The sequence below is a fragment of the Capra hircus genome, chromosome 11 (genome assembly GCF_001704415.2).
Source record: "Capra hircus breed San Clemente chromosome 11, ASM170441v1, whole genome shotgun sequence".
NCBI classification, from domain to species: Eukaryota; Metazoa; Chordata; class Mammalia; order Artiodactyla; family Bovidae; genus Capra; species Capra hircus.
Window position 1 is genome coordinate 105,522,314 of NC_030818.1, and position 12,832 is coordinate 105,535,145.

Below are 12,832 nucleotides of genomic sequence, written 5' to 3' on the forward strand. Positions count from 1 at the left end.
AAAGAGGAGAGTGAAAAAGCTGCCTTAAAATTCAACACTCAAAAAAATGAAGATTATGGCGTCCAGCTCCATCACGTCCTGGCAAACGGATGGAGATAAAGTGGAAACAGCGCCACACCATCTTCTTAGGCTTCAGAACCACTGTGGACGGTGACTGCAGTCACGAATTGAAAGACGTTTGCTCTTTGGAAGAAAAGTTATGACAAACCTAGACAGTGTATTAAAAAGTCAGAGGCATCACTTGCCAACAAAAGCCCACAAAGTCAAGGCTGTGGTTTTTCCAGCAATCACATACGGATGTGAAAGAATTGGTGCTTCTGAATTATGGTATTGGAGAAGACTCTTGAGAGTCCTTGGACAGCAAGGAGATCCAACCAGTCCACCCTAAAGGAGACCAGCCCAGAACATTCATGCGAAGGACTGCTGCTGAAGCTCCAGTACTTTGGCCATCTGATGCAAAGAGCCAACTCATTAGAAAAGAGCCTGACGCCAGGGAAGACTGAGGGCAAGAGGAGAAAGGGGCGGCAGCGGGTAAGATGGCGGGATGGCATCACTGACTAGATGGACGTGAGTTTGAGCAAACTCAGGGAGACAGTGAAGGAAAAGGAAGCCTGATGTGCTTCAGTTCATGGGATCGCAAAGAGACAGACACAACTCAGCAACCGAACAGCAACAAAGCAGAAGCAGGTGCACAGACACAGAGACGTGCGGTTGTGAGCAGGAGGGGGAGGGAGAGGGGCATGCTGGGAAGCGGGGGTTGGCAGGTGAGAACGATAAGGCTTAGAATGGATAAGCAACGAGGTCCTACGGGATAGTGCAGGGAACCATATTCAGTACGCTGTGATGACCTGCAACGGAAAGGAGCATAAAGAAGACTGTATATTTATACAATTGAGTCACTTTGCTGTATATCAGAGATGGCACAACACTGTAATCAACTATATATACATACACAGTCTACCTTGAGAAAATGTCAGCAAATAGAGCTAGGCAGTGTATAGAACGATGGCACACTATGCGCATACGGGTTTATTCCAGGAATGCAATGTTGGTTCAATGTTCAAAAGTCAGTCAGTGTAATCCCCCATTAACAGGCGAAAGGAAAAATCACACAATCATAGCAAAGCAGAAAAAGCATTTTACAAAGCTCAACACCCATTCATGATAAAACTCTCAGAAAAATAGGAATCCAAGGACTGACTCGGCTTGATAAAGAGCATCTGCAAATCACTGACTGAACATCACACCTTCGCAGGGAAAACTGAGTGCCTTCCCCCTGAGCTCAGGGGCACGGAAAGTACGTCTGCGCTCACTACGCCAAGCTAATTACTGTGATGGTGGCCGTTTCGGCCACTGAAATCAAGCCAGAGCCAGAAAAGAAGAGGCATACACGGGACTCTCCTGGTGGCCCAGTGGTTAGGGCTTCGCCTTCCAACGTGGGGGGCAGGTTTTATCTCTGCTTAGAGAACTAGACCCCACGTCTCATGGCCAAAACAAAAAAACATGAAATGGAAGCAATAGTGTAACAAATTCAATACTTTACAAAACTGAAACATAAAGGCATACAGGCCAGAAAAAAAGAAGCTATTCCTATTTAGAAATGACACGTCTATCTATATAGGAAATCCCAAGGAATCGCCAAAAAATCTCCTAGAACTAATAAGTGAGTTCAGAAAGGTCAGGAATATAGGATCGACTCACAGAAATCAGTTGTATTTCTTTATATGCTTCTGTGCTCAGTCACTCAGGCGTGTCTGACTCTTTGCGACCCTGTGGCTCATCTGTCCATGGAGATTTCCAGGCAAGAAGACTGAGCGGGTTGCCATTTCCTCCTCGGGGGACCTTCCCGACCCAGAGATCAAACCCTCCACTCTCGTGGCTCCCGCTCTGGCAGGCGGACTCTTTACCCCTCGCCACCTGGGATACTAGCAATGAAAATATACGCGGACACCAAGATTTAAAATACAATACCATTTACAATCTAACAAACATATACAGGACTCGTATGCTGAAAACTATAAAGTTCTGATTGAAGAAATCAAAGACCATCTAAACAAAGGCAGAGGTGCTCCGTGTCACGGACTGAAAGACCCAATACGGTAGAGATGCCAGTCCTCCCAAACTGAATGAAACGGGAGGAGTCTACCTGGCTTAAAAGTTTACAGCACAGCTGCAACACTGAGGGCTGTGCGGCGCTGGCAGAGGGGCAGACACGGAGCTCGCTGGAACGGAGATGGACCCACGCACGCATGCCCAGTGGGCTGTCTGCAAAGGTGCAGACTCAATTCAGTGGAGGAAATACGGCATGTCAACAAGTGTTGCTGGAGCAACTGGGTGTCCAAAACCCGGGGAAAGGGAGGAAGAAGGGAGAGCGAAAGAGAGAAAAAGGGAAGGAGGGAGGGAGGGAGCGGGGGGGCACACTTCAACCTAAACTTCACACTGTATACAAAGAGTAACACAAGAAGGATCACAGACTGACATGTAAAATAATAAAAATGTTCGAAAAAATATAGGAGAAAATATTTTATTTAGGACTAGGCAAAGAGTTATTAGAGTTTATGCCAAAAACGCAGTCCACAAAAGGAAAAATTGCTAAACAAGACTTTATCCAAATTAAATATGTATGTTCCTGACATGTCAGGTGAGGAGTATGAACAGCCAAGCTACTGACTCAGAGAACATTTTTGCAAACCGTGCATCTGACAATTCACATCCAGAATATATACCGAAACTGTAGAGCGAAAGAGCAGTCCAGGCCATGAGCCAAAGACAGGGAGAGACATTTCCCTGGAGAAGACGCCCAAACGGCAAATCAGCACGAAGAGAGGCTCAGCTTATCGGCCACTGGGAAACCCATGACGACACGTCTGCACAGCCAGAGTGGCCGAAGTTAAAACACCGAACATCAGGAAGGAGATAGAAAAACTAGGTCAGTCATACATTGCTGGTGGATTCAAAAGAATGCAGGTCTTTGAAAGGCATTAGTTTCCTAAAAAAATTAAACATACAACCCAGAAATTGTACTCTTGAGCATTTAACCCAGAGAAATGAAAACTTTCATTTGCACAAAAGCCTGCCCACAGGACTTCCTTCCCTGGCGGCTCAATGGTAAAGAATCTGCCTGCCAATGCATGAGACACGAGCTCAATCTCTGATCCAGGAAGGTTCCAAGTAGCTATCGAGCCTGCGCTCTAGAGCCCAGGAGCTGCAGGAAGGTTCCAAGTAACTACTGAGCCTGCACTCTAGAGCCCAGGAGCTGCAGGAAGGTTCCAAGTAACTACTGAGCCTGCACTCTAGAGCCCAGGAGCTGCAGGAAGGTTCCAAGTAACTACTGAGCCTGCGCTCTAGAGCCCAGGAGCTGCAGGAAGGTTCCAAGTAACTACTGAGCCTGCACTCTAGAGCCCAGGAGCTGCAACCGCCAAGCCCACTCGCCACAGCTCCTGAGGCTGCACACCCTGGAGCCCACTCCACAGCAGGAGAAGCTGCCGCAACAAGAAACCTACGTACCGCAACGAGAGAGCAGACCCCAACCAAGACCCAGCACAGCCAAAAATAAATAGATTTTTTTTTAATCTGCCCAGAAACATGTAGAGCAACTTTATTCATGATAACCCCAAGCAGAGACAACACACATGTTCTTTAACAGGTGAGTATTAAACACTGTAGTCCACTCACAGCTTGGGGATCACTCAGCAAAAAAAAAAAAAAAGAAAAATGAAGAAACCGCTGACATGCAATAATCCAGATGTGTCTCCAGAGAATTATGCTGAGGGGAAAATAGCCAATACCCAATAGCCAATACACAGGGTCTGGTTTCATCTACATAACGTTCTTGAAAAAGCAGAATTATCGATGCGGCAAAAGGCAAGCGCTGACCAGGGGTGAGGGTGAGAGAGAGGCGGGCGTGGCCATCAGAGGGCAGCGGGATGCCCTGCCAACGGGCCGTTCTGACTCCCCTGCAGCCGGGTCACCGTCCTGGTTCTGCAGGCTGTTGGCGGAAGCAGGCAAAGCATACATGGGCTCTCTCCGTATTAATTCTTACAACTGCATGTGAACCTACCTTACCACAAACAAAAAGTTTCCTTTAAAAAAAGAGCCAGCTCCCACGTGTCCCTGCAGGTGCCTCACTGCCCTGCCGTCCTCACCTTCAATCTTGGCCCCTGTAACCTGTGCATTCCGAGGCTCTATTCCCACTAACTGCTCGTCTCCTGGGACTTCTCGGCGACAGCTGGTCAGGAATCACTCTGGAAACACGGTGCTTGGCTTCCAGGACACGCCACGCTGCGGGGCTCCGGCGCCCCTCAGGCCCACCTCGCGCTCTTCGCTGGCTCCTCCTCTCCTACTTGGCTTCTGGATGTTGGAAGTCTCCCGACAGCCAGAGGCTCACACAGCTCCATGTCTAGCCATCTTGCGTCTAGCTCCCCACATTCACACTGGGCGATCTCATCCTGTCTTGTAATTTGAAACATCACCCGTGACTTCACACATGCACCCTCAGGCCTGCTGTCCCCCCAGACTCCCTTCTCATACACTCAACTGCATACTCAGCACCTCCACTTGGATGAAACAGTGTGTTCAGCTTCCTAGGGACAAAGCAGAGTTCTCAGTGTCCACCGCAACGTTCTGCTAAAACAAAATTCCACAATCACCTTTCTCCCCTTCTCAGGAAAAGGCACCACGTTTCCTAACAGCTCAAGTCACAGCATCTTTGATCCCTCTTTCTTTCACATTAAACATCACATGGAGCCAGTGAGCAAGTTCATTCTGCACTAACTTCAGAATGGAGCTTTTCCCCTACACATCCAAGGCCCCTGCCTCAGATCCCCACAGAGCCAGTGCGATGCACAGATGCAAGACCACACGCACCTCACCCTAAACCCACAGCATCTACCTCCTAGGTCCCTCTGCACACAGTCACAGCGGAGGGTGAGAACGCGGGTAGGTCCCGCGACAATCAACGCAAGCAGAAAACACAGGCTGCGCTCAGCAACCGAGCGCCCCGCCCAGCCGCCCTGCTTCCCGCCGAGACCGTCGTGCCTCCTCCGCGGGCCTGCACAGCTGGCTGCTCCAGAGGGAAAGGACAGCGCGGCCCTCCCTGCCCACCGCGCCCCGCACTGTCCCTCCTCCCAGGGCCCCTTGCCCAGCGCTACTGACGCGGCGGAGTGGACGGGGGGACGGTCCTCCTCGCACGGGGCCCACTGTCCCCAGATAACCCCCCTCTCCGGCCTGCCAGGAACCCGCAGCTGACTCATCCCTCACAGGACGCTTGGCGGGCTCTTTCAGGACCCTCTGGCCACACTCCTCAGAACCCAGACGGCCATTTCTCCTCGAGCCGGGGGCCCGCCTGCCGCCCCGCCGGCGCCTCGGCAGCCCGTCTCCGAGGCCCCGTGCCTCCCGGCCGGCGGCCTGCTCGCCCCAGGCGGCGCAGGCGCCTCCCGCCCGGGCCCGGGCCGCAGGCCTGAGGCGCCGCCGCGGAAGCCTCCACCGCGGAGCTTGTGTGAGGCAACGCGGGCGCCCGGCCCTGGGCTGCGGGGAGAGGCAGCCTCTGCCGCCAGAGAGCGCTCTTCAGACGTCCTGTCCGCGGACGTTCGTGGGGCGCAGGGGTCAGGACTCTGCGCTTCCACTGCGAGGACCTGGGTTCAACCCCTGGTGCGGACAGAAGAGAACAAAGCCTGTCTGCCCTCCAGCTCCTGGCCCCGTCACCCCTCCGTGTGGGGCAGACTCCGCGTTCCCAGCCACCGGCTCCGGGCACCAGGCCCGTGGCCCACACCCTGCACGGCGTGCCGGTGCCCTGCCCGCAGGCTCTGCGTGTCTGGCTCCCAGACCCCACAGACCTTGCTTTCCCAGCGCCCCCGACCTGCCACCCCTGCCCCTCACCCTCCTGCTCCCTCCGCAGAACTTGCTGTTACTGGCTGGCATTCCTTGTCGGAAGCCTCCCGCGGCCACCGTGCCCGCAGCGTCTGCACCCAGTGTGCCCCCTGGAAGTCCGTGTCAGGGGAGCCTCTGGGGCCCTTCCCAACCAGCGCCTCCCACCCACCCCGCCTCTGGGGGCACAGGCCCACCAGGCTGAGTCACCTGGGCAGTGGCCAGGTCCCATGGCTCACACGGTGCCCCGCTCAGTGGGGCTGGCAGGGATGTGGCCATCTCCAGCTATTTTTAGGGTTTGTCTTTGTGGAAATTGTTCCCGGATTGGCTGCGGGGAGAGCACGGCCAAGCTCCTCATCACTGCCCTTGTCTGTTTCTCCCTTGATCAAACCAAGCCTGGCATCAGACACGACTCCGTCTCCAAGGAGGGCTCTGGCTCAGTGGACCTCGGGCCAGCTCTTCCATAACTCACCCTCTGCCACCTTCCTGCCCAGCTGGCACTTACCAAGCACTGCCAGATGTCCAGCCCTGAGACTGGACAAGTCTCCACCAAGTCTCCATGAACTCTAAGACGAGTCTCAGAGCAGAGGATTCCAGCCTGCCCCTCCCATCCTTGTTCATGCCAGAAGCACGTGGCTACTCCAGAGGCTGGCGGCCCAAGCCCCATCCCCAGTGCACAAGTGACAGGTTCAAAGTGAAGTACCTCACACTCCACAAAGTCCCCTCCGCAGCTGCCAGGCACAACATACCCTCTAGCTACCAAAACACAGCAATCCACCAGCCAGACCTTCCAAAATTCCTGTCAAATACACTGTCTTCCTCCATTTCTTCTAACTTAACTGTTCTCATGCCCACAATCACAAGACTCTAGAGGGTAGCTCTGTGGGGGTGGGGGGTCATCACACAAAAAAAGACACTGAGAGCTATCCAGGAGTCCCCAAGAAGAGCCTCAGGTGGAGGGGAGGCAGGCATGAGACAGGTCATCAGGAAGCCCCAGAGGGCGTTATACCCAGCTTCTGTCCACAAGCACCCACCCCCAGACCACCTTACACTGCTGGGATGGACAAGAGTTCTAACGACAGGGAAGACGGGGAGGGCGAGCAGGAGGGCAGGAGGGAGACTCAGAGGGGAGCAAGCAAAGGTGTACAACACAGTTCCCACCCCCAGGACCCTGGTTCCCGTCCCAGGATCCCCCAGACCCCACTTCCCAACCCCAGGACCCTGGTTCCCACCCCCGCGATCCCCCAGACCCCACTTCCCACCCCCAGGACCCTGGTTCCCACCCCCAGGATCCCCCAGACCCCACTTCCCAACCCCAGGACCCTGGTTCCCACCCCGCGATCCCCCAGACCCCACTTCCCACCCCCAGGACCCTGGTTCCCACCCCCAGGATCCCCAGACCCCACTTCCCAACCCCAGCATCCCCCAGACCCCACTTCTCTCCTCCAGGACCCTGGTTCCCATCCCAGGATCCCCCAGACCCCACTTCCCACCCTCAGGATCCCCCACACCCCACTTCTCTCCCCCAGGACCCTGGTTCCCACCCCAGGATCCCCAGACCCCACTTCCCAACCCCAGCATCCCCCAGACCCCACTTCTCTCCTCCAGGACCCTGGTTCCCATCCCAGGACCCCCCAGACCCCACTTCCCACCCTCAGGACCCGCCACACCCCACTTCTCTCCCCCAGGACCCTGGTTCCCACCCCAGGACCCCCCAGACCCCACTTCCCACCCTCAGGAGCTGCCACACCCCACTTCTCTCCCCCAGGACCCTGGTTCCCACCCCAGGATCCCCCAGACCCCACTTCCCACCCTCAGGACCCCCCACACCCCACTTCTCTCCCCCAGGACCCTGGTTCCCACCCCAGGATCCCCCAGACCCCACTTCCCACCCCCAGGACCCTGGTTCCCACCCCAGGACCCCCCAGACCCCACTTCCCACCCTCAGGACCCCCCACACCCCACTTCTCTCCCCCAGGACCCTGGTTCCCATCCCAGGATCCCCCAGACCCCACTTCCCCTCCCCCAGACCCCACTTCCCTCCCCCAGGACCCTGGTTCCCACCCCAGGATCCCCCACACCCCACTTCCCACCCCCAGACCCCACTTCCCACCCTCAGGACCCCCCACACCCCACTTCTCTCCCCCAGGACCCTGGTTCCCATCCCAGGATCCCCCAGACCCCACTTCCCACCCTCAGGATCCCCCACACCCCACTTCTCTCCTCCAGGACCCTGGTTCCCATCCCAGGATCCCCCAGACCCCACTTCCCACCCTCAGGATCCCCCACACCCCACTTCTCTCCCCCAGGACCCTGGTTCCCACCCCCAGGATCCCCAGACCCCACTTCCCAACCCCAGCATCCCCCAGACCCCACTTCTCTCCTCCAGGACCCTGGTTCCCATCCCAGGACCCCCCAGACCCCACTTCCCACCCTCAGGACCCGCCACACCCCACTTCTCTCCCCCAGGACCCTGGTTCCCACCCCAGGACCCCCCAGACCCCACTTCCCACCCTCAGGAGCTGCCACACCCCACTTCTCTCCCCCAGGACCCTGGTTCCCACCCCAGGATCCCCCAGACCCCACTTCCCACCCTCAGGACCCCCCACACCCCACTTCTCTCCCCCAGGACCCTGGTTCCCACCCAGGATCCCCCAGACCCCACTTCCCACCCCAGGACCCTGGTTCCCACCCCAGGACCCCCCAGACCCCACTTCCCACCCTCAGGACCCCCACACCCCACTTCTCTCCCCCAGGACCCTGGTTCCCATCCCAGGATCCCCCAGACCCCACTTCCCCTCCCCCAGACCCCACTTCCCTCCCCCAGGACCCTGGTTCCCACCCCAGGATCCCCCACACCCCACTTCCCACCCCCAGACCCCACTTCCCACCCTCAGGACCCCCCACACCCCACTTCTCTCCCCCAGGACCCTGGTTCCCATCCCAGGATCCCCCAGACCCCACTTCCCACCCTCAGGATCCCCCACACCCCACTTCTCTCCCCCAGGACCCTGGTTCCCACCCCAGGACCCCCAGACCCCACTTCCCACCCTCAGGACCCCCCAGACCCCACTTCTCTCCCCCAGGACCCTGGTTCCCACCCCAGGATCCCCAGACCCCACTTCTCTCCCCCAGGACCCTGGTTCCCACCCCAGGACCCCCCAGACCCCACTTCCCACCCCAGGACCCTGGTTCCCGTCCCAGGATCCCCCATACCCCACTTCCCACCCCAGGACCCCCCAGACCCCACTTCCCACCCCAGGACCCTGGTTCCCGTCCCAGGATCCCCCAGACCCCACTTCCCACCCTCAGGACCCCCACACCCCACTTCTCTCCCCCAGGACCCTGGTTCCCACCCCAGGATCCCCCAGACCCCACTTCCCACCCCCAGGACCCTGGTTCCCACCCCAGGACCCCCCAGACCCCACTTCCCACCCTCAGGACCCCCCACACCCCACTTCTCTCCCCCAGGACCCTGGTTCCCATCCCAGGATCCCCCAGACCCCACTTCCCACCCCCAGGATCCCCCAGACCCCACTTCTCTCCCCCAGGACCCTGGTTCCCATCCCAGGATCCCCCAGACCCCACTTCCCACCCTCAGGACCCGCCACACCCCACTTCCCTCCCCCAGGACCCTGGCACAATCAGTGCACCCTCCCTGCACCTCAGCCCTCCTCCTCCTGCTCACGGGGCAGCAGCCTGCTGCCTCAAGCCCAGAGCAAGCTAACTAGCTTCTCCGAGCCGCACTCCCACGCCTGCATGCAGGGCCCCCGTCACCAGCAGTGGCAGGTCCATCTTCTCTGGAATTGTTTTTTCTAACCTTCACCACCCAGCCCTCACCTTCACTTTCAAAACAGAAGTTGCCTGGAGACTCCAGAGCCCAGGCCCGTGGCCCTGCAGGGGAGCTGCCCGAAGGAGCCTGTGTTCCACCCTGGGGGGAGAAGGGAGCCAGGGGCTGGACAGAAGCCTCGCCCCAGAGGGGCCCAGGAGCTCCTGGACCAAGACTGGACTCACGTTGTAGAGGATGTCGGTCCAGCCCTCCATGGTGATGCACTGGAACACCGTCAGGATAGCGAACAGGATGTTGTCGAAGTTGGTGATGCCGAAGTTGGGGCCCGCCCAGTACTCCCGGCACTCGGTGTCGCCCTCGCACAGCCGCGCCGGGGCCTCCCTGCCGCACGGAAAGTCACCCACCGGATCTGCGTCTGCGAGGAGAGGAGCAGGCAGGGCTGTGCTGAGGAGCACCGAGCTCGCCACCCCTGCTGGGACTGCGGGGCCCAGAGACCTCGTCACGGGAGAACGGGGTCAGGCACCAAGGGAGACTGCCTCCTGCCGCCCCTGCGCCTGCCCTGCCTCCATCCTCAGCCCCACCCTCAGCCCCACCCTCTCAGGAATAGCTGGTCACCCTCTCCTTCCCCACAGACACTGCCCGTCACTGTGTAGATGTGCTGAGAACAGGTTCACCTTAAAATCAACAACAGCCAACTCCTAACCTCCTACTCGTCCTATCGCCACCACCCCAACTGTCCCACAGCCAAACCTCCACCCAGACTTCCCCAGCATGTAGGTCTCGTCACTCTGGAGCCAGAACCAAGCTGGACGGAGCCCTGCCTCCCCGGTGCTCCTCAGGCAGGTTGACCAACACAGGCCCAGGGCACGGCTGGGCCTCAGGGCCCAGGTCTCCTGGCACTGGCCCCAGCAAAGGGGATGCGCTCTTGCTGGCAGCCAGGAGCCACACAAGAGATGTCCAAGAAATCACAGAAAACCAGGGCTAACCTCTGGAATAAGGAGGCAAGCAGCTCATGCTAATCCCTCCCTCCCAAAACCTAAAGAAAAATCAATTCTTAAAAAATGCATAACAACACATGGAAAAACTCTCCTACCAGGATAGGGGAAATTTTTAGGAATAGCTAGGATGGGAAGCAAATATTCCCAGATTTAGAAGGCAAAATTGATCACACACATTTATCCCTTTCCTTCCGATTATCTTAACATATGCTCATAAAGAACGCCAGGAAGTCCTTGTGTGTCTATTTGCAGACAATTGTATTCTCTGCGAATAATGAGTTTTATTTCCTCCTTTCATATTCCTCTTGGAGTTTTTGTTCTTTTTCTTGCCTCACATCACTGGCCACGACCAAGCCTACATGGATCAGAAGTGGCCGTGTGTGCCTTTATCTCACTTCCCACTCCAAAGGGAGAGCTCTCACGACTGATGACAAAGTGTGATGTCTGAAGGGAGTTTTTAGGGAGTTTAAGAAAATTCCCCTTATTTCCAGTTTGACTAAGAGGGTTTTTAAAATTATGAATGATTTAAACTTTAATAAAAACTCTTCCTGCCTCTATTGAGAGGATCACACAGGTTTCCTCCTTTAATGTGTTTGTAGCTCAAGACACAAACCTTCGTGTCACCCTCAACTCTTCGCTTTCTCTTACTCCACACACAACTGCCCGGAAAACCCAGATGGCCCAGCAGGCCACACTGCAAAGCATACCCAGAGCAGGACAGCTAAGAGCCACGCCGGCCGCCTGGTGTCTGCGAGCACAAATGTGCCTGCCAGTGTGGGAGACGTGGGTCCAATCCCCGGCCTGGAAAGATCCCCGAAAGAAGGAGACGGCAACCCGCTCCAGTATTCTTGCCTGGGAAATCCCATGGACAGAGAAGCCTGGCGGGCTACAGTTCTTGGGGTCACAAGGAGTCAGACACAACTTAGTGGCTAAGACAACGCCAACTGCCAACAGCCCGGCCCCAGCCTCCCCCCACCTCTCCTGGGCTGAGACTCGACTCTCGGCCTCTCCCCTGTGTGATCTGCCTCCCCAGAGCAGCCCGAACAGTCAGAGGGTACCAGCGCCCACTCAAGGCCCCGCTGTCCTCCCACTTCTCTAGGAATAAGATTCAGAGCCCTACCGTGGCCTGAAGGCACATGATGCCCCTGCACTCACTGCTTCTCACTCTGGCCTTTCACACTTACTAGGCCTTGTAGCCAGAGCTTCTGGCAGGCTGCTGAACGGGCTCCCTCTCACCGCACTCAGGCCGCTGTCCAACTATCACCCTGACAGAGAGGCCTCCCCAGGCTACTCTCTGTGAAACAGGCCCCAAATCATTCTATTTCAGATGCCTTTCTTGTTTCCCTCCTAGAAGTTACTACGGTCACTTCTGTCATTACTTCGTGTGTTTGCGTTTATCAGATTCCCGCCTGTGTCCAGTTCCTCTGTCTAGCACCTAGAAGGCCCCCTCAGGGCCCAGAACAGTGAGTCTCTCCAGGACGAATGAGTCTGTGGCCCTCCTCTGGGTCCAACAGGCACTCCACGGCCTCACCTGTGCTGTTGGGGAAACAAGCCTTGTGGAATTTGCCCATGTAGAACTCGAGGCCAATGATGGCGAACATGAGGATGGCGAAAAAGAGCAGCAGCCCGATCTGCAGGAGCGGGACCATGGCCTTCATGATGGACTTGAGCACCACCTGCAAACCTGGGCAGAGCAGCGGAAGCAGGCAGGTCAGGAGCACAGTGGGCAGAGCAGGAAGAGGGCTGCGGCGTGGACAGAACAGCCAGAGCCTGGCTGGGCAGGGCTGAGAGTCCTGGGCCAAGCGTGGAGCAATGAGCGTTCACGAGGCCAAAGGACAGAGCTGGGCCCTCCAAGCGGGGGACAGACAGGGAGTGGTGGGGAAGCAGGACGGAACAGTGAGTGCCTCCACGGGGTGGAGCTGAGCGTCCTAGAGGTGGGGGACAAAGCACAGGGGTCTTATGGGGAAGTGGACTGAGCAGAGTCCCAGTCAGAGGGAGGGACGGTGTGTGGGGTTATCAGCAGGAAGTACTGACGAGAACTCTGAGTCTGTGGGGGGCTCAGGGTGGAGCAAAAGTGGAGCGTCCTGACAGGCAAGAGGAGGAACTCCTGGGAGCTGAAAGCAGGGCATCCTGGGAGGGAGAGCAGGGCATCCTGGGAACTCAGAGCAGGGGATTCTGG

General features: G+C 57.2%; 1 protein-coding gene across 2 annotated transcripts in view; it reads right to left on the bottom strand.

The window, feature by feature from the left end:
* The window catches only part of CACNA1B (calcium voltage-gated channel subunit alpha1 B), a 217,778-nt gene that overhangs the window by 158,744 nt on the left and 46,202 nt on the right, over window positions 1-12,832 (bottom strand). For both annotated transcript variants that reach the window (XM_018056199.1, XM_018056200.1), the window contains exons 5-6: window positions 12,185-12,337; window positions 9,880-10,070 (exon numbers count right to left, since the gene is read on the bottom strand). In XM_018056199.1, coding sequence (XP_017911688.1) covers window positions 9,880-10,070; window positions 12,185-12,337 — 344 coding nt within the window. The remainder of the gene's footprint in view (window positions 1-9,879; window positions 10,071-12,184; window positions 12,338-12,832) is intronic.